Source organism: Erythrolamprus reginae, chromosome 1 (genome assembly GCF_031021105.1).
Source record: "Erythrolamprus reginae isolate rEryReg1 chromosome 1, rEryReg1.hap1, whole genome shotgun sequence".
Classification (NCBI taxonomy): Eukaryota; Metazoa; Chordata; class Lepidosauria; order Squamata; family Dipsadidae; genus Erythrolamprus; species Erythrolamprus reginae.
The window spans coordinates 157,702,290-157,723,270 of NC_091950.1; the positions used below are offsets into that span (position 1 = coordinate 157,702,290).

General features: G+C 43.7%; 1 protein-coding gene across 2 annotated transcripts in view; it reads right to left on the reverse strand.

Moving 5' to 3' along the window:
- The window catches only part of HSPBAP1 (HSPB1 associated protein 1), an 82,320-nt gene that overhangs the window by 37,489 nt on the left and 23,850 nt on the right, over positions 1–20,981 (reverse strand). For both annotated transcript variants that reach the window (XM_070730208.1, XM_070730213.1), the window contains exon 2: positions 16,733–16,912. In XM_070730208.1, coding sequence (XP_070586309.1) covers positions 16,733–16,912 — 180 coding nt within the window. The remainder of the gene's footprint in view (positions 1–16,732; positions 16,913–20,981) is intronic.

Consider the following 20,981-nt stretch of genomic DNA (forward strand, 5'->3'; position numbering starts at 1 on the left):
AGATTGCAAGGTGGCATCAGCCACGTACTGGGCAGCTGCAAAGACCTTGTTGAAGTCTTGTTGACCTCTCAAGTCATCGGGAGGAATGTGCTGTTGAAGTTGGCGAAGCCACAGCAGCATGGCTCTGGAGAAGAAGGAGGCCGCTGCAGAACTTTTAATGGCCCAGGAATCAGCGGTGAATCCTCTTTTGAGCATTTGCTCGATGCGCTTGTCCTCTGGGCGGAGGACTTCCTCCGCCTCGCCTGGCACAGCCGCTGCCGAGTGAAGAATCTTGACAGGTTCATCTGGTTTGGGAAAGGATAGAAGCTCTTCATAGGAAGAGGAGAGTTTATACAACTTTCTGTCCTTGGTGGAGGGATTAAGGCCAGAGGCTGGAAAATCCCACTGTTTGAGTAAGGCATCTTTAAACAATTTAGGCATAGGAATTACCTCGTTATCCTCCTGTTCCTCTGTGAAGTAAGGTAGATTCTCCTCCGGGGGATCAGTGGAAGTGGAGGCTTGTTTCTCCTGGGCCGCTAATCCCGTAGAAATTCTAGCTTTGAGGAGGAGAGATTTGAATAGTTGAGAAGGAAAAATAGTAATTGGAGGAGGGACCTTTATTTGGGATTCCTCATCCTCTGATAAGCCCTGAAAAGGGTCTTCATCCTCCTCTACATCCTCATATTCATCCTGGGAGGATTCTGAATCATCCTGAATAGGAGCTCTGACCGCTGGGGAAGAACCCAAGGGGCGGGAGGAACGAGAAGGAGGAAGAGGTAAAGGAAGCTCATTGATGGTAGAGAGTTTGGCATCAATGGCTTTGGACAACACAGCAAAAATAGATTGGAACTCAGGAGGTAAACTGGAAATATCAGCAGAAATGGCAGAAGAATCCCTAAAGGCCTGGGAGGATCCTGGCTGGGGGGAATCTTCAATAATATCTGGTTCCTCTGGACCTATGCCCCATAGGTTAGGTTGGGATCTGTCTAGGTTTGGCTCATCCAGAGATAACACAGGGACCCCAGAAGGAGGCAGACTAGAGGCCTCTGGTGGGTCTTGACCATAGTTCCCTGTAAGCTGCGCAGCGCGCTATAGCGCAGGCAAATTTTAACGACAGCCCAGAGTTTTCCAAGCTGGCGCGGAGCGGGTTTCTCCCCGACAGACAGCTGATCCGCCCCTCCCAAGCTGTTGGTGGGAGAGAAAACCCCGGCTTCCTGGGCTCTGCCGTCAGCCGCGCCCATCTCCTCCCACGCCCTTCCGCTTCCCCTCGGCGTCGGAGGAGGCGTTGGCTTCCTCCCCAGCCGCCATGCTGGGAGCTGCCCCCTGGAATCGGGGGCGACGGGCCCGGAATCGGCCTACTCCGCCTCCTCCCCCGCGCCGTGCAGGCCAGCAAAGCGTCAAGGCTTCTGAGGTGAGCTGCGTGGCGGCAGCGGGAGGCAGAGCCAAGGGGAGGGCATGCCGGTCAGCAAAGCTGGCTGCCCACCAGCCTGATGCCCGTCCATGTGTGTGTGTGGGGGCGAATCCACCAGCCATGCTGCCAGCCTGATATCCGTCCGTGCGGGGGAGATGAATCCGCCAGCCACACCACCAGCCTGATATCCGTCCGTGCGGGGGGGGGACGAATCCGCCAGCCACGCTGCCAGCCTGATGTCTGTCCGTGTGGGGGGGCTCTCTTTCTTTCTCTCCCTCCTTCATTCCCTCTTTCTCATCGAGCTGGCGGTTTGGCAGATGGATTCACCCCCCCCCCGCACGGACGGACATCAGGCTGCGGGCATGGCCGGCGGATTCGCCCCAACCCCACACGGACGGACATTCCGGGAAAGCAGCGCGCTTTTCAAATTCGCTGCTTTCCTGGGCAGGGGGGGGGGGCAAGAAGGTGGCCGCCTCCCCCCCTGCCCAGGAAAGAGGTGCAGGAAAAGCGCGCCCTGATGTAGCCAAAGCACAAGCTTTGCTTCCTCTCCCGCCGCCGCGCTGGGGGCTGCCCGCCGGTGGGTCCCCTCTGCCACCCAATCCCAGTAAAAGACTTCCTTGGGCATGCTTTCAAACGCGTCATTTACCCGGGCAGCCGGCTTCGCCTTCTCCTCCCCCGCTGCCATGCTGGGGCTGCCTCCTGCCCCCGGGGGCGACAGGCCCGGCCTCGGCCCACTCTGCCCCAGTGTGCCTGAAGCACAAGCTTCGCTTTGTCTCCCGCCACCGCATCGTGCAGGCCAGCAAAGTGTCAAGGCTTCTGAGGTGAGCTGCGCAGCAGCGGCGGGAGGCAGAGCCAAGGGGAAGGCATGCTGGTCAGCAAAGCTGGCTGGCTGCCCGCCAGCCCGATGTCCATCCGTGTGTGTGTGGGGGGCGAATCCGCCAGCCTGATGTCCGTCCATGCGGGGGGGGGGCGAATCCGCCAGCCACGCCGCTAGCCTGATGTCCGTCTGTGCGGGGGGGGATGAATCCGCCAGCCACGCCGCTAGCCTGATGTCCGTCTGTGCGGGGGGGATGAATCCGCCAGCCACGCCGCTAGCCTGATGTCCGTCTGTGCGGGGGGGATGAATCCGCCAGCCACGCCGCTAGCCTGATGTCCGTCTGTGCGGGGGGGATGAATCCGCCAGCCACACCGCCAGCCTGATGTATGTCCGTGCGGGGGGGGGGGCTCTCTTTCTTTCTCTCCCTTCTTCATTCCCTCTTTCTCATCGAGCTGGCGGTGTGGCCGATGGGTTCGCCCCCCCCCCCCGCATGGACAGACACCAGGCTGCCGGCATGGCCGGCGGATTCGGCCCAACCCCACATGGACGGACATTCCGGGAAAGCAGCGTGTTTTTCAAATTCGCTGCTTTCCTGGGCGGGGGGGGGGGGCGAGAAGGTGGCCGTCTCCCCCCCTGCCCAGGAAAGAGGTGCAGGAAAAGCGCGCCCTGGTGTAGCCGAAGCACAAGCTTTGCTTCCTCTCCCGCCGCCGCGCTGGGGGCTATCCGCCGGTGGGTCCCCTCCGCCACCCAATCCCAGTAAAAGACTTCCCTGGGCGCGCTTTCAAATGCGTCATTTACCCGGGCAGCCGGCTTTGCCTTCTCCTCCCCCGCTGCCACGCTGGGGCTGCCTCCTGCCCCCGGGGGTGACAGGCCCGGCCTCGGCCCACTCTGCCCCAGTGTGCCCGAAGCACAAGCTTCGCTTTGTCTCCCGCCGCCGCGCCAGGGGCTTCCCCGCCACCACCGGGTCCCCTCTGCCACTCAATCCCAGTACAAGATGGTGGCAGCCCACATCAAGACGTAGCCGGCCACCGTTAAACAGGTAGGAAGAGGGTGGAGAGAGAAAGAGGGGGGAAGGAGGGAAAGACAGAGGGAAGGAGGGAGGGAGAAAGAGCAAAAAAGGAAGGAAGGAAGAGAGGGATGGAGAGAGAGGGGGAAAGAAAGATGAAGGGAGACAGAGAGAAAGGGGGAGGGAGAGATAGAAAGGAGGGAGAGGGGGATAGTAGGATAGGGGGAGGGAAAAGGAAGGGCTTGGAGAAAGGCGGGGAAAGATAGAAAGGAAAGAGGGAGGGAGGGAGAGATAGAAAGGAAAGAGGGAGGGAGAGATAGAAAGGAAAGAGAGAGAAAGGAAAGGAGGGAGAGATAGAAAGAAAAGAGGGAGGGAGGAACGAGGCAGGGAGAGATACAAAGGAAAGAGGGAGGGTGGAAAGAGGGAGGGAGAGATAGAAAGGAAAGAGGGAGGAAAGGGAGGGAGAGATAGAAAGGAAAGAGGGAGGGAGAGATAGAAAGGAAAGAGGGAGGGAGGAAAGGGAGGGAGAGATAGAAAGGAAAGAGGGATGGAGGAAAGGGAGGGAGGGAGAGATAGAAAGGAAAGAAGGAGGGAGGAAAGAGGGAGACATAGAAAGGATAGAATTATGGATGCAAGAACTCGCTCATGTGTGATAGCGCACACCCACACTTACTTTATTTGGGTTTTTTAAAAAAATTATTTATTTATTTATTTATTCTTATATGCCGCCCAGTCCCAAAGGGACTGCCGCTCAGACACTATACTTTTCCGCCCACCCCGAAAAAAAATTAGAGGGAACACTGGTCTTGACTACTGATTACTTGGGCCTGCACTTTCAAACGTTTTGCTGATTTGTCATGAATTTTTTGTAGGGCTAGGTCCCTTCTCTTCTCGGCCCTGGTGACCTTGGTCGAGGGGCGGGCCCCTGGAGAAGAGGAGGAAGAGGCCTGGGGGATACTAGTAATCTCATCGCCTGTAGGCCTGGCCTCTCTGGGACCTTTAGTTGTGCCTCTCTTGGGAAAAGTAGCCATAGTCTGACAATTAACAGAAGACAAGGCTGAGCCAATAACTGAATTATAAGGAGAAGATTTCAAGGACTTCCCAAGAGGAATGGATCCTGCTTCGAGGCCTCGAAGCTGCTGAAACGTGAGGACAATCTGGGCAAACCCAGAGTTCGTGCCCCCAAATCCAGCGGGGCCAGCCTCCCTAAACTTTGTAATTAAGTAAACCAAGGCACTCTGGTTGGAGGCTTAGCCGGTGGAGAATTTAGCCTGGGACCCCCAAGGCCCGCTCCCGGATCCACGCGGTGGACTGAGGCCTACGCGGCTGGCAGAAGGCCAACACGAGAGGCCTAGATTTTAAAAAAGGGCGCGAAGGCCTTCGCGCCGAAAAAATCGCTCCGTAGAATTTCTTAAGGGAAAAGCGATCGACTAAGTCCAGGAGACTAGAAGGCGTCTCACTCCGCAGGAGGTATTTTATAAGCCCTTAAATATTTGTATACAATAAATAATCAATAATTCAATGGATAAATACTTGCACCAGGACCTCCAGGCCAAGGGATTAGAAGAATCCACAAGCGGCCGCAGGAATCGTAACCGGCAAAACCGCCGGGGGGAAACGAAACCGCAACTTCTCCCAAGGAAAAAAGCCGAGCCGCTTCTTTTCTTTTTTTCTTTTAAACGGCTGGCGCAATTAGTGCAAGTAAATAAATAAAGACAATAAATCTTACTACTTTTTGAAGGAAAGATCGAAGGGAAGGTGTTAGAATGTTGAACGAGCTATCACAATACAACCGCAGGATATGCGAACTGAGCGAATTCTGGGGAAGGGGCGGATCCGGCAAGCTTTTTTAATACTAGGCTCAGTTCCACCGGATTGGACATGAGCAACCCATGTGACTGCTGGACCCGCTCCTTCAGTACGGAGAATCTAGAGGAGCAAATAACAAAAAACCTGCTGCTTGCTTTATGTATTTCATAAATGGTCACTGAAAATGTAGAGTGCCGGTAGGAAAAGAAAATGGACTCCTTAGATTTATTTATTTTATGTATTTATTAGTTCTATTTGTATGCTGCCCGACTCCCTAAGAACTCTGATTCAGTAACCGGTTACCCCGTCTGGAGCCATGAGAACAGCAATCCCATCTTCCAATAATTGTGCATGTGTTTCAGGATTCAAGCAAATTTGAGCTTAGTTTTTTGTGCACAATCAATCAATGTGACCAAGTCCACCATTATTTAAATCAGAACTCTCCAAACTTGGGAACTTTAAAACTTGGGGAGTTCAACTCCCAGAATTGTCTGGCTGGGGAATTATGGGAGTTGAAGTCCACAAGTCTTAAAGTTGTCAAGTTTGGAGACCCCTGATTTAAGTGATGGGGAGTACGGAGCTTCTGCAGTGCCACTACTGTATAGACTAGTAGCACTACAGAGACTCAGTACTTGTTCAATTCTCTTAAAAACATCTGTCAAGATTTAAAGAATTCCTTAGGCATCCTCAGTGAAAACTTTGTTCTAGCCCTAGAGTCTATGCCTTGTTTTCAATTGCTTTTGAAATTCTCTTCATTTGCCATTCGAAGATGCGGATTTCCTAGTTGTGAGGCTCTTTGGATATGGGCCTCTGTTAAAATCCCTGAGATGTTTCCTTTCCAGCCAAGAAGCTTAGGTTTTAGTCCATAGAAACACAAGGTTGTTGCCTTCTACTAAGTCAATCTGTGATCCATCTTGGCTGATGTTGTTGGCATGGATGAACAGCTGTCTTCTAGGATTACAAGCCAGAACTTTTTGAGCCTTGCTGGCATATCAGGACTGAATTACGTTTTTATTTCTTGCACTGATACAATGCCAGAATTAGATATCTTTTTCACTCAGCCCGCCTGCTATATTTTTCTGAGAAAGGGAAATGAAATAAAAAGCTGGAGGATTGGCGGGACCATCGTGATTTAACCTCATATGAATGAATTAATGCCTCTGTTTTATGCAATGACATTTCTCAAACTAAGGGTCTAGAGTTCACTTTGGATTACAAGCAACAGGTTCCTCAAATATTTCCCAGAAACATTTCTCTTTCTTGTCTTCATCAGCAAAAATTGTATTGTTCAGCTCACAAGTGGAGACATTTAATATATCTGGATTTTAACAGGTGTTGAATCTGAATACTGTCAAACCAGTCAGTATCTGAGCTTTTGGGGACTGAAATACACATTGAAAATAAAAAGCCAGATATTTTTCTGTTGTTACTCCTAGACAGGATTCATAAGAGAGAAGAAAATGTTGTAAATGTATACTGCATTTTTGGAGTATAAGATGCAGCTTTCTCCCCACTAAAAGAGGCTGAAAATTTGGGTGCGCCTTATACTCCGAATGTAGTTTTTACTAAGCTTTTCCTCAGCCCTAAGGAGGTGTTAACATGTGAAGTGACTTTCTGTGCTTTGCTAGCAAGTGAGCTTTCATTTACCTGCTTTTCTCATTGTGTCTCTCTGAAGAGAGTGAGAGAGAAGTGAAATGTTTTAGAAACTGTTTTTTATCCCCAACCAGGGGATAAAAAGCAAGCACGTGTGCTCAAAACCAGAAAATTAATGTGCTGACTAAGGACTAGTCAGATGAATACCTGGTAGGCAGATTATTTTTTTCCCTATTTTCCTCCCCCAAAACTAAGGTGTGCCTTATACTCTGAAAAATATGGTAGTCTGGGAGTCGGCCTATGCTGTTCTAAATAAACATTTAAAATACCTTTTTCCTAGACGGTTTAGATGAAACTTCAGTAGACTATTGCCGCAACTAAACAAGTATTCATTTACCCATAAATGTGTTAAGTACCACTACAATTTTTTTTTGCCATTTTGCCCCACAAATTTCATTGCTTTCAATCCTCATTTTGGAAGGAGTTTTACTCCCAATAATTTATTTTTATGATTAGTAAAGCTATATAGATGTAGATGATACTACAGTGTATTTAATTCTTGGAGACACTGAGACATTAACAAGCTCTTTATTTGATAATGCAATTCTCTAATTCTTCTTCATGATGGATTTAAATACATTTTGTGGCCATGGTGATGGACACCCCCCATAAGACTTAATTCAGGATTTAAATCAAAATATTTCTCCAAGCTTTCAAGACCCCCTGTGATGACACTTTTTCCCCCTAGAGGCCCATGGACCACAGGTTGAAAACCACTGTGATAACGTATAGGACAGTGATGGCAAACCTTTTTGCTCAGGTGCCAAAGGGGAGTGCGTGCCCCCACCCATAATGCAATGCCCTCCCCACCACACATGTGCCCCCAATGCCCCCCGCGCTTTATTTATTTATTTATTTATTTATTTATTTATTTATTTATTGGATTTATATGCCGCCCCTCTCCGAAGACTCGGGGCGGCTAACAGCAATCATAAAACAGCGTACAATAATAATCCAATACAAAAACGATTAAAAACCCCTTAATATAAAAAACCAAACATACATACAAACATACCATGCATAAAATTGTAAAGGCCTAGGGGGAAAGGGAATCTTAATTCCCCCATGCCTAGCGGCAGAGGTGGGTTTTAAGTAGCTTACGAAAGGCAAGGAGGGTGGGGGCAATTCTAATCTGGGGGGAGTTGGTTCCAGAGGGCCGGGGCCGCCACAGAGAAGGCTCTTCCCCTGGGTCCCACCAAGCGGTATTGTTTAGTTGACGGGACCCAGAGAAGACCCACTCTGTGGGACCTAACTGGTCACTGGGATTCGTGCAGCAGAAGGCAGTCCCTGAGATAATCTGGTCTGGTGCCATGAAGGGCTTTATAGGTCATAACCAACACTTTGAATAGTGACCGGAAACTTATTGGCAACCAATGCAGACTGCGGAGTGTTGGTGTAACATGGGCATTGAAGTCTCTGGACTTCCAGTAGGTCCTTTGGGCTGTTTTTCAACCTTCCCAGGCTTCAGGAAAGACCCCTGAAGCCTGGAGATGGCAAAACACTACCCAATGTGCCTAACAAAGTTTGTTTCTGAACTTCCGTTTGGCCCGTTAGGTCCATTTTTCACCATACACAGCCACTGTAGGCTTTCCTGAAGGCAAAAATGGCCTCCCCCCATCCACCAGAAGGCAAAACAAAATCACCTGACCAGTGTGCACTTGTACGCTGGAGCTGATATAGGGCAATGCCTTGTGTGCCCTGAGATATAGCTCTATGTTCCATAGGTGGTACATGTGCCATAGATTTGCCAACACGGGTATAGTATGTTTATCTCACCTGCTATGGTAATGGGTATTCCTGGGAGGAATCAAAAAAGAATGCTGGATTGTCCACTAGAAGTATTTATTCCCAGCAGTGTCACTCAAGGTGTGAAGACCATCCTTTAACCAAGCAGGTGCCTATATTGAGCAGCCATAATTACTGGAAGATGCCTGAAGCAGATAATCACTTTAGTGTCACTGGCAAAGATGTCAATTTATTATGCAGGAGATGTTTTTACTAAGAAAACCTTATGGATAGAAAAGATACAATGAATGACAATATACTGCTGGATGATGGACCCCACAGGTTGGGTGGCACTCCACATGATAAGGATGAATAGAGGATTTTTCGGAATATGTCTATGGAGATTCTCAATCATCCAGGTCATAATTGTCCCAAAGGTGCTTTTTCAAGAGGCAACTGGACTTTCTGTTTTTTCTTTGAAGATGTTTTGCTTCAGTGGTGGGATTCAATTTTTTTTACTGCTGGTTCTGTGGGCATAGTTTCGTGGGCATGGCTTAGCTTGGTGGGTGTGGCGGGGGAAGGATATTATAAAATCTCCATTCCCACCCCACTCCAGGAGGAAGTTACTACAAAATCCCCATTTCCTTCTGATCAGCTGGGACTTGGGAGGCTGAGAATAGATGGGAACAGGGACAGGCAGAGGTGGCATCAAAATTTCCACTACTGGTTCTCCAGAACTAGTCAGAACCTGCTGAAACCTGTGTTTCATTTCTCATCCAAGCTTCTTCTTCAGCTCTCAATAAATGGTGGGGAATGGAAGGATTTATATTCCTTATAGACAGCTGGTCATTTGCATTAGTTTAGGGAGTTGTTGAGGCCATCTGGAGGTTTAGCTGTGTGGTCAGAGTCACCTGAGGAGCAAATGTGGTGCTTTCTTGGAACTGTTGAAAGGACTTGTAGAATGGAGATAGACGATGTCATATCCCTCTACCTTTGTTGAGAAAGGGCTGTTCAATAGATGGTCTCTTTGACCCCTCTTTCAAACCAATGATCCTCTCTGTCCAAAATGTGGACTTTGCTGTCTTCAAGAGAGTGTCCTTTGTCTTTTAAATGCAGATGGCCTGCTGAATCTTGTCCTGATGGGTTTGTTCTTCTCTGTTGCGCCATATGGTTATGAAGTGGTTGTTTTGTTTTCCCAATGTACAGATCTGCACATGGCTCGTAGCATTGTACTGCATACATAGGAGAACAACATTAATATGCCAAAGGATGCCGGTAGACAGATGGTAACCAATTAAAAAGAGATCTGAGGAAGATGGAAGGTGTAGACTGAAAAGTAGAGATGTCAACATCCAAGGTACCTTAGAAAATATACCTTATTTACAAGAACCTCTTGAACTGAAAGATGATGTTAGATGAGCACTCTCATTACAAAGTTGGAAGGCTACAGGAACTAATGTGACACCCACCCAAACAGCAGCAGCAGAACTAGTCAAAATATTAACGAAGCTATATTAGCAAATCTGACATAAATCTACATTCCAATACCAAAAAAGACTTATTGTGCAAATTGTTGCACAATATCCGTATTGTCATATGCTAGCAAAATAACGCTTAGGGTTATCGAGCACCAATTAGAGCCCTACATGGAAGAAAAGATGCCAGATGTTCAAGCTGGCTTCAGAAAAGTCAGAAGAACACGAGACACTATTACTAATCCAAACTGGATAATTGCAAAAGTTAAAGAAAGCCAAAAATGTGTCAAATATGTCAATATGTGATTCATTCATTATAGAAAAGCCCTTGATTGTGTCGTTCACATCAAGTTGTAGAAACAGAGGTAGTATTCTGCTGCGTCTGGTGAACCAGTAGCAGATGCAATGCCATCCTATTTAACCACATTTTTGAGGCCATGTGCATGTGTGGTATGCCCATGTGTGAGTAAAGTGCATGCACAGGTGGCTGTGTGTGCGGAGATGGCACGTGTGAGGGAGGCGACCCTGCGTGCACACTCACATTTGCGAACCAGTAGGAAAGGTAAGTGAATACCACCTCTGTATAGAAAGTGTTCAGAGAAACAGGAGTCACAGAAGAACCTCTTGTTCTCATGAGCACAAGTCAGGAAGCCACAGTATGGCCAGAATGTGGCAAAACAGACTGACTCCGGGTTGGCAAAAGAGTGCAACAAGATTGCATACTCTCCCATTATCTATTCAACCTACATAGGGAATATATATAAAAGAAGCTAAATTGAAAAAAAAGATGAGTGTGTTTTTAACACTGGAAGAAAAGAAAATATTGCCTGCACTATGTTGATGTCCCTTCCCTGACACCAAAAATACCAAGATCTGCAAACTAAACTAAAACTCAAAGAGCAGAGTGAAAAAAATAGCATTAAAATTAAATAAAAAGTCTAAATTACTATAATGACAAAAGGTATTAGCAACCAGTCTTTGAACTGACTATGAATAGGTTCTGCCTTTTAAGACCAACCATAAGCAGCCACGAAATTCACCAAGACTACGACTTGATAGACCAACCACGAAGGCCTTGGAAAAAATACAAATGCTGTGATGTGTTTATATCTATAAAGATCAGAATCATATAAGTCATGGTATGGTATGGTATTCCATGTGATTTTAAAGAAGCAGAATAGGAAGAGCATTGACCTCTTTGAACCTTGGTATTGGAGGGGTTTCCTGAGAACAACTGGGACAGCCAAGTGAACAAACCAATGGATCGTTGAACAATGAGCAGAGTCTCACCCGAGGCACAAATAACAAAGCTCAAATAATCCTAGTTTAGACACATTAGGTGAACCCCATGTGTGAACTCTGGAAAAGGCTCTAATACTGAAAAAGGTGGAAGAATCAGCAGTAAGGTTGATGGATTGAGTTACAGTGGCAATGAAAGCACCACTGGCAGACTTGTGAGAACAGGTAGAAATTGATCATCATGGAGAAAATCTCTCTATATCAGTGGTTTTCAACCTTTTTAATGCCATGCCCCTTAATACAATGCCTCATGTTGTGGTGACCTCCAACCATATAGGTCTAGCGCCAATTCTCCCAACAGAGCTTTAAACTGATTGGCAGGAAGGTCAGAGGGACACGCCTGATTGGTGGGATTGTTAAAATATGTTCCAAGGCGTCAAAATAGAAGCTTTACTTCCTAACACCATGGGAAATTTGTCTTTTCCCATGATCTTAGGAGACCCCTGTGAAACGGTCGTTCGACCCCCCCCCAAAAGGGTCCCAAGCCCCAGGTTCAGAATCACTGCTCTATATGGTTGCTAGGAGTCAAAAACAATTTGATAGCATACAATCAATAGTATGTCTGTGCTTATCTATATTTTGAAGATATAAATCATTGTAAAAGCTAATTATAGATTTCTGAAGGATGGATTTCCTAGATCATCCACGTATTCCATCAGGGCATGAAAGCATATTTGAATCCCCTAGCATTCATCTTTATGTGAACAAAAATCTGTACAAAACTAAATGAGCATTTGGTCTCCTCCAGCAAGATTCCCTTTCTGTTCTTATTCTCTTTAAAGCTTAAAAGTAAAACAGATTTTAAAAGCTGGCAAGATGTTTTGCAACATTATTGCATATAGCCAAGGTGCATATTAACATCTGTTTGCTATTTTTCAAAATTCCTTTTCTTACAATTGCTCTCAACCTATTGGCATTCTTTTATCTTGTATGATTACCTTTAATTCATAGCATAACAAAGGCAGATAATACTGCGGTATCAAGATGACAAGGACCTTTCTAGACAAAATATCATCAATGGCAAGGGCAATTTCAATGGTGATGCATGAAACTCTTTCAGAAATATTATTCAGAGAGCCGGTGGATATGTCTCCTCTTGGAATAATAAAAAATACTGAGAGCCTCTGAACACTGCCAAATGATGGAAAATGAGGTGAGCAATTTTAGTCAATTCCCTTTATTTCCTATTGTCCCTGATCCAATTGGCTATATTGCTCTGGAGTCTCCCCCAACCCTTGAGCTGACTTCAAGGAAATACATTGAGTGAGAGTGATCTGGAAAAATGGGCAAGAATTGTTTCCCCACTTCATAAAGTGAGAATGTCCTGTGAGTAAAAGTATATTCATATGGACAATATTCTGAATTTCTAATGTCTTTTTATAGAGAAAACAGATGGCTTGACTGTTATTGACTTCCCACTAATCTCAAAAAGCTAAGCAGGGTCAATCCTGATTAGCATTTGGAGGAAAAAGCATTAACAAAACTGCTAAGAAAACAACAACAACTAGGATTGGTTCCTAGTCTGGAAAGTAAGCAAATAAGTACCGGTAAATGAAAGGCTCAGAAGAAGGCAATGCCTAATCAGTGTTTAAGCAAGACAATATATTGATGTGTCTGTAAAGTCACCAGCTATCAAGCCTTATTCAAAGGAAACTCTCCTGTGTTCATTATATAATAAAGTTTATAACAGAACTTTTCCAATTTGCAACAGAATGTATGACAAACCTTGGGAACATAGAGGATGGAACTGGACCCTTATAGGAGAGAAGACCATTACAGAAATGATTCCTTAATCCAAAGGAGTGGGAAAGCATGAGAAAAAGACCCAGTTACTCGACCTTAGGTTTGCCCAGTATAGTGGATCTGAAGACTTGTTTTGGCAGGCTTTCAAGATTCCGTTAAATTATCCTATTTGTAATAAATAGTATTCCAGAAATCTGGGTGCTTCTTGTTTTCTGAGTGCGCCATTCTCAACAGAATTGACAATATTGTAAGTGGAATAGAAACCTATTACTACACAAACAATAAAAACACTAGACTGCTTAATTTTATGCACAGTAGATACCGAAGGAGTTGAAGGAACTAATCTTACTTTTGGTTTTGCGTAATCATACATAATTTTCCATTATCTGAAATGCAGAAATCTAGAGAGCTAGAAAGTTTACACGCAAACTCAATATTTGTGAATAAAGTGAACTTCTTCCTCACCCCAAATTTTTTTGTCATTTAAGGAAAAAGGGGGTGCTTTACTTTTGTTTCCACAATATTGCAATGATCCTTATTGGCTTATCAGATTTTTACTTCCCATTACAAGAAGTAGTCCTTCAGCCCAAAAACATAATGCACAATATTACACACTGGTCAAAATTACTGTTGCTGGGGAAACCAAATTGCAGCAGAATGCATGAATGGCAGAATAATTGTTAACTGTTCATTTCACTTATCAGGTAGTTATTTAAATACAGTATGGATGCCTTTCATTCTTACCAGCAAGGCAATGCTCAGAGAGTACCGTATTTTTCGCACTATAACATGCACCTGACCATAAGATGCACCAAGGTTTAGAGGAGGTAAACAAGAAAAGAAATATCAGGGAGAGCCTGAGAAGACGATATATACTGTAAGTGTCTTCTTATGTGCTAGCTCTGTCTATAGAGTCCTACACTGTGGAAAAGAGACAGAAGAGGTGGGCAATGACAAAGACAGAAGAGGCAGGGCTCAGCATTGTAAAAGGACACCACGGCAGTGGCCAGGCTGCTATTCACCAAAGGGCTGGCATCATCTACCTTTTTGGGGGTGGGGGGAAAGTGCGTCTTATGGAGTGAAAAACACGGTACTTATCTCATATTATTCTGACCGCATGGAAATGGCAGTTAGGAGATTATCAAACATTTTGATTTATTTCAAACGAAACCAAAAATAAAACCCTAAATCATTTTTCTTTTAAAAGTATGCACTTACAGTTTCCCTTTAAGTTTCGGCTCTTGTCCAAATGCAAAATTTAATGGATATTTCTTCTTTTTAAAATGCGGTTAATCTGCAGTTTTTAGTAGCATACAAAACCAAGATCAACTGTGTCTTGCCACTGATATGATAGTACAGTACTGTAGACTGTATGAGAAATAATAAACAAAAATTGTGTCTGATCCGTCTGCCCTAAAAGAGAGGATGCAAAAGCTGAGGGAAGCAAGATCCAAAATTCATTCCAGTGCTTCCCAAAGACAGACAATTTGGTACTGAATAGCTGTTTTGGGATTCAAATGTTCCTTTTATCCCGCAAAGAAATATTGGAGTACTTCATATGCTGCCTTTCAATTAATTTTGCTACTAAATTTACTATATTTAACTACCAATCTTAAAGTATGGCATTTAGGGATGGTGGGAGAGCAAATAAAAGAAGAAAAAAATTGCCCATCTATATTTTAGAGTTAACCCACAGCAGTGATGTCGAATCTATGGCACGGGTGCCACAGGTGGCACGCGGAGCTATATCTGCTGGCACGTGAACTGTTGCTCTAGTTCAGCTCTAACATGCAGGCGTGTGCTGGCTAGCTGATTTTTGGCTCGCACAGAGGCTCTGCGAGTGTGTTTTTGGTTTCCAGGGAGTCTCTGAGGGGATGGGGGAGGGCATTTTTACCCTCCCCCAGCTCCAGGAAAGCCTTTGGAGCTTGGGGAGGGTGTAACATAAGCCTACTTCGCCCACCGGAAGTTGGAAAAAGGCTGTTTCCAGCCTCCAGAGGGCCCCCAGGGGGGCGGGAGAAACTGTTTTCGCCCTTCCCGGGAATTGAATGTTTGTGGGCACTCACGCATGTGCGATAGTGCGCATGCATGCTCTTTTGGCACCCGAGGAAAAAAAGGTTTGCCATCACTGACCTACAGTAAAAGTGACCACTTTTAGTACAAACATATTTCTTGGTAGAACATTTTACACTGCATCATCAAAGGATTCAAGAGACCTTTACATGAATAAAATCAGATACGTTCCATATAAATAATAAAAGACAGCATTTTCACTTCAATATGAAAATCAATATTGATGCTTAATCATAACTTCTTGGATCTCAGACATCTCTGGAACTCAAAATAAAATTGCTTAAGCAGAATTGGCCATTGTATGTTCTCCCAATCCCAACTGTACTTGTATGTCAACACAGGTCAGAACAATAAACACAGCACAGATGTTCTGCGAAGAAGTGAATAAAACCCCTTCTTAATATGTATTCCATTTATTATGGAAAGGTTCTAAACAATAATTTACAACTAGCATTCTAACGGGATTTTTGAACAGCAAACAATAATACTCTATACTGAGTACATTGGTACCTCTACCTAAGAACGCCTCTACTTACGAACTTTTCTAGATAAGAACTGGGTATTCAAGATTTTTTTGCCTCTTCTCAAGAACCATTTTCCACTTACAAACTCAAGCCTCCGAAACTGTAACCGGAAAAGGTGGGAAGAAGCCTCTGTGGGGCCTCTCTAGGAATCTCCTGGGAGGAAACAGGGCCTCCACCCTCCCTGTGGTTTCCCCAATCGCACACATTATTTGCTTTTACATTGATTCCTATGGGAAAAATTGCTTCTTCTTACAAACTTTTCTGCTTAAGAACCTGGTCACGGAACGAATTAAGTTCATAAGTAGAGGTACTACTGTACTTCTTTTCACTCGTTTATGTTCAATGTTTTTATAGATAATTATTTTACAGTATGTTTTATTGAATCTATAATATTTTGTGGATAGTATATGGTTCTTTGTAAACAAATATGGTGCACTGTCAGTTGTAGTATAGGTAGTTGTTGAATTACGACCACTATTGAGCCCAAAATTTCTGTTGCTGAGACATTTGTTAAATCAGTTTTATCTCATTTTATGACATTTTTGCAGTTGTTACAGTAATAACATAGTTGTTAAGTAAATCTGGCTTCTCTATTGACATTGCTCAGAACGTCACAAAAGGTGATCACATGACCCCCGAGATAATGCAACTGGGATAAATATGAGTCAGTTGCCAAGAATCTGAATTTTGATCACATGACCATGGGGCTGCTCCAAAAGTTGTTAGTGTGAAAAATGGCCATAAGTCACTTTTTTCAGTGGCATTGTAACTTTGAACGGTCAGTAAATGAACAGTTGTAAGTTGAGGACTACCTGTATAGTGAAAGCAATGTCAAACTTTATGTCAGTGGTCTTCCATTCATGCAGGTAAATGTCTTCCCACCCCTTGGAAAGAATCTGATTGTTAGGGTTCCCCCAGATATTTAGAATAGATGCAGAGGTGGAAGTCTTAAGGGAAACACACTTGTTTCTTTCAGGAATACTGGTTAGTGGATGGATGTCAGTGGATGTTTTGTTTCATTTCATTGTATACTTGGAGGGCACCTTGCTGCTAATCCATCACACAATGGACATGCTTTATTATTGTTCTTTATCATTTTAAAATGGCTGATATTACTGTGAACCATTCTGCAGCATTTTCCATTTATTTTAAGGAGAAAATACACCTGAAGTATTGTATCTGTAAAGAGAGAAATGAGAAAAAAAGGTTATACTTCTCTACCTGTATCCTTCCTTCCTATTCTAAAACGTATTTTCTTTCCAGCCAATAGACTAGCCAGATGTGTAACATTCCAATGAAGTGCCAGCCAGTTGAAGGTCATGTTGCTGAAGATCACTGGTTTTTGAAGAGTCATCACAATTTCTTTAGCTTCCTCTGGTGTAAATGGTTTGACTTGCTCACCTACAAATGAAACAAGGGGATTCATATCAAACTAAGCATATGAGAACAGTTGCAGCATGAAAATATAAAGGTAACTATTCCGTATCCAACATAATTCAAATGTTTTGTTTCATCAAACAGATGCCATCTCAACAAGAACCTTTAAAAATGTACATACAAATTAAGCATTGATTTTCTAATGTGCAGCATAGCACCGTGATTTAGAATTAATCTGAAATTAATCGCAGATCTCTAACTGATAATACTTAAAGGAAATTTGGTGAAGAAAAAACAGCTTTTCCAAATGCTGACACTTCTCTATATAGCAATCTTCCCCAATCTGATTATGGTGGACAACAATGTCCATTATCCCTAGTTATTGAGTATCCATTGGAGATAGTGTGATTTCAGTCCAATACATGGGGAAGCTAACTTGGAAAAAGCTGGTATAAAGCATTGACATGAGATGGCTGAATATGCTTATGCAATCAGTTTTATGTAATTAGATATCTTCTGCAGTGTCAAACTTTTTAAAAAAATTCTTCAACTTAAAAAAATGAAAAAAGACTAAACAAGAAGTGGGCCTTTTCAAGGACTATGCTAATCCTAGATTTCAATATATGCCGTAGATTTATATGCCCATTGAAACTGTCATTTTGAAATGTTGGCAGCCTTGAATAAACTCTGTACTTTTATAAAAATTGCCCTAAAGGGACATGTTAAATGAAAGGACCTTTTTTCATGCAAACATAACCATCTTACAGAAAAAAAATTTAAAAGCAGGTTATACCCAGAAATTATAAAAATCTTTTCCAGTATTTAATAATGATCTAAAGAAGCTATTTAATTAAAAGTATTTTTGAAAAGATGAAGAATATTTTGTGGTTTGAAAATCACAAAACTTTCTGAAACTTGGATCAAGGAACATAGTCTCCTCTTTCATTGTGCTTTCAGAAAACTAAAACCTGTAAAAGATACACAGGATACCTTAAAAATGATTATTAAATGTTATAATTGGAAAAATTAAAAACTAATTCACCAAAGATACTTCTATTCCACTTTTCAGTTTTTAGAAAAATTGAGTGGTTTTTAGATTTTTGAAAATTGGTAGCAATTATAGATAACAAACGTTAGGGAACAGCTGAACAGTTTAAAATAATCAGAACATTGATAATTGTTTAAAAACATTTTTATGTTATGAAAATGAAACCAACTTTTTCTTACTTCATTAACTGGCAATTCAAACAAAAAGCTATTTATTTATATGGATATGTTTACTGCTAATAAGTAATATTCCCATAGCAACTTAAAGAGGCCATTTAAAATCATAAAAAGAAGTAAAGCCACAGAACAACTTTAAATAGAATAAAACTATCTCCAACATAAAAACAAAGCTGGCAAGAACAATACTGAGATTGAGGAAAGATAACTATAAAACTTTATAAAATGTAGGTGCTATGCCATCTATTATTTTATCAAAATTTTGTTAAGCACGGTATTGTATAACGTTGCTTCCTTTAAACTGATTTTCTTCAGGTGTCTTAGACATTATCTTCTCTAATTTCCAGCCATACCGTCTGGGAATTATGGAAATCGGTGCAACCCAGTTTGGAAAGTCTGGCATAGTTTACTGGGCAATGCATGTTAAGTATTCATGAAATCATTCAAAGTTTAGTACCTGTCCATTCAAATTAGAATTCAGGGCTCCTGCTTTAGAATTTCATAAAGCCTCGGTATTCTTTGGAAGTATTTTTTTTTTAAGTGGGGACTACTGTCTTTACCAGAGCAAGAAGGAAATCATCAGAACCAGCGATCTGCATTCTTAAAAACAGCAGATTATTTAACCTGCAGAATCTATTGCCACAATATGCTGCAATGGTGAGTCCAATGGATGGCTTTAAAAAAAGATTGAATGCATTCATGGGATAGCAATGGCACTTAGACTTATATACCGTTTCATATTGCTTTTCAGCGCTCTCTAAGCGATTTACAGAATATTGCCCCCAACAATTTGGGTCCTCATTTTACTGACCTTGGAAGCATGGAAGACTGAGTCCACCTTGAGCCTGGTGAGATTCGATTTGTCAAACTGCTGGCAGCTGTTGATCACCAGAAGTAGCCTGCAGTACTGCACTTTTCTAAGCCGCCACCGGGGCTCAATGCATTGATATAAAGAGCTATTGGTCCTGAAGACTCCATGCCCATGGAGCAATATGCCTCCACGTATCACTTGAAGAGAAATGGGTGGCAGGGGGCTATGTCTCTGTCCCTTGCTTACAAATAGTTCAAAGAATCTGGTTGATCACATTAGGAAACCAAACGCTAGATCATGATGGGCTCCAATCTCATCCAGCAGAAATGTTTATCTACTGTAACAAATCTACATAAGTACAAACTCTTCTCACTCTAGCACTGATGATATTTGCCTAGGTTGGGAAATGAAATGTCTGCAAGAAAACAACCAAGCTCAGAGGGCACTAAGAACCCCTCATTTCAACCCTGAGCTACAAATACTCTCCTTTATTGGTACTTTTCTAACAATTATACATTGTGTTTCGTGAGCGATTGACAGCCACTTTGGTGTAAGGAGCCGGCCCAGAAATCAGGAGACTGTCAGTTCTAGGCCTTTCTTAGGCATGAAATTCAGCTGGGGGTCTTTGGTCCAGTCATTCTCTCTCAGCCCAAGCCACATCATAGGGTGGTTGTTGTGAGGAAAATAGAAAGGAAGAATACAGTGGTACCTCTACTTACAAACTTAATTCGTTCCGTGACCAGCTTCTTAAGTAGAAAAGTTTGTAAGAAGAAGCTATTTTTCCCATAGGAATCAAGGTAAAAGCAAATAATGCGTTTGATTGGGGAAACCACAGGGAGGGCGGAGGCCCTGTTTCCTCCAAGGAGATTCCTAGAGAGGCCCCACAGAGGCTTCTCCCCTTTTCTGGCCCCTCCTCCCAGGAGATTCCTAGAGAGGCTCCATGGAAGCTTCTCCCTGCCTTTTCTGGTTACAGTTTCGGAGGCTCAGGTTTGTATGTGGAAAATGGTTCTTGAGAAGAGGCAAAAAAATATTGAACACCAGGTTCGTATCTAGAAAAGTTGGTAAGTGTTCTGTCTGGGTTTTCCCAGACCTCCACACCCACTGAAAAACAGCCAGACACTCTGGTAAAATCCAAAAGTAATTTATAGCAGGAAAAAATAAGCACAAAGGAAAACCTGTCTTCACAGCAGACAGGTTACAATACTTTACAACAGGGTCCTGATGTCCAGTCAATTCCAAAAGCTTCTTGCTGGCACCCCCCCCCCAAGGTTTCAAGAGTCCAAGGCACAAACCAGGATTGTAGCCACCAAAGTTCACAAACAGGTCTCACGAATCTCCAAGATAAAACTCCACAAGCCAGGAAGGGTGGGGCCGCCTTTTATCCTTTCCCAAGCACCACACCCAAACCCAGCTGCGACCCCTAATGCTGGAAATATCTGGCCAATTGCGTTCTTCTCTCGTTAGCTCTCCTCTGTCGCATATCTATGAAGTCACTAGCATCTTCCCCCAGGGAATCCAGGCTGCTTGCTGGGGAGAGCTCCCCCTGGTGGAACTCTGGCTGTCCTTCATCTTCAGCCTGGGATTCAGCTTCTTCATCAGTCTGCCCCTCCTGGTCCTCAGCCTCTGAGCCGGACACCGACAGCAAATCAGCCATTCCCGGAGGGGTCCCAGGCTGAACCACAACAGTAAGTAGAGGTGTTTTTAGGTAGAGGTACCACTGTATGTTCCCTGCTTTCAGATGAATACACACCAATAACAATAACAACAACCCACAAGGATTAAATTGTCATCTTTTACTTTTCGGTTTTGCATATCAAGTATCATTTTTGTGATGTTTCACAAGCAGCAATTTGGATCGCATGATATTCCTAAAACTGAAAAGGCAGGAGTGACAGTTCTTAACATCACCGATTGCTCCATGTCTAAAGGAGTGAGTGTTTCACGGGAGCGGTATTCTCTCCCTAATGTTGTGTTCCTGCCTTACAAAGGGGAAATTCGTCAGTAATTTGGAAAGGGAGTCTCTGCTCACAGTCACTCATGCCCTTATCACCCCGAAGT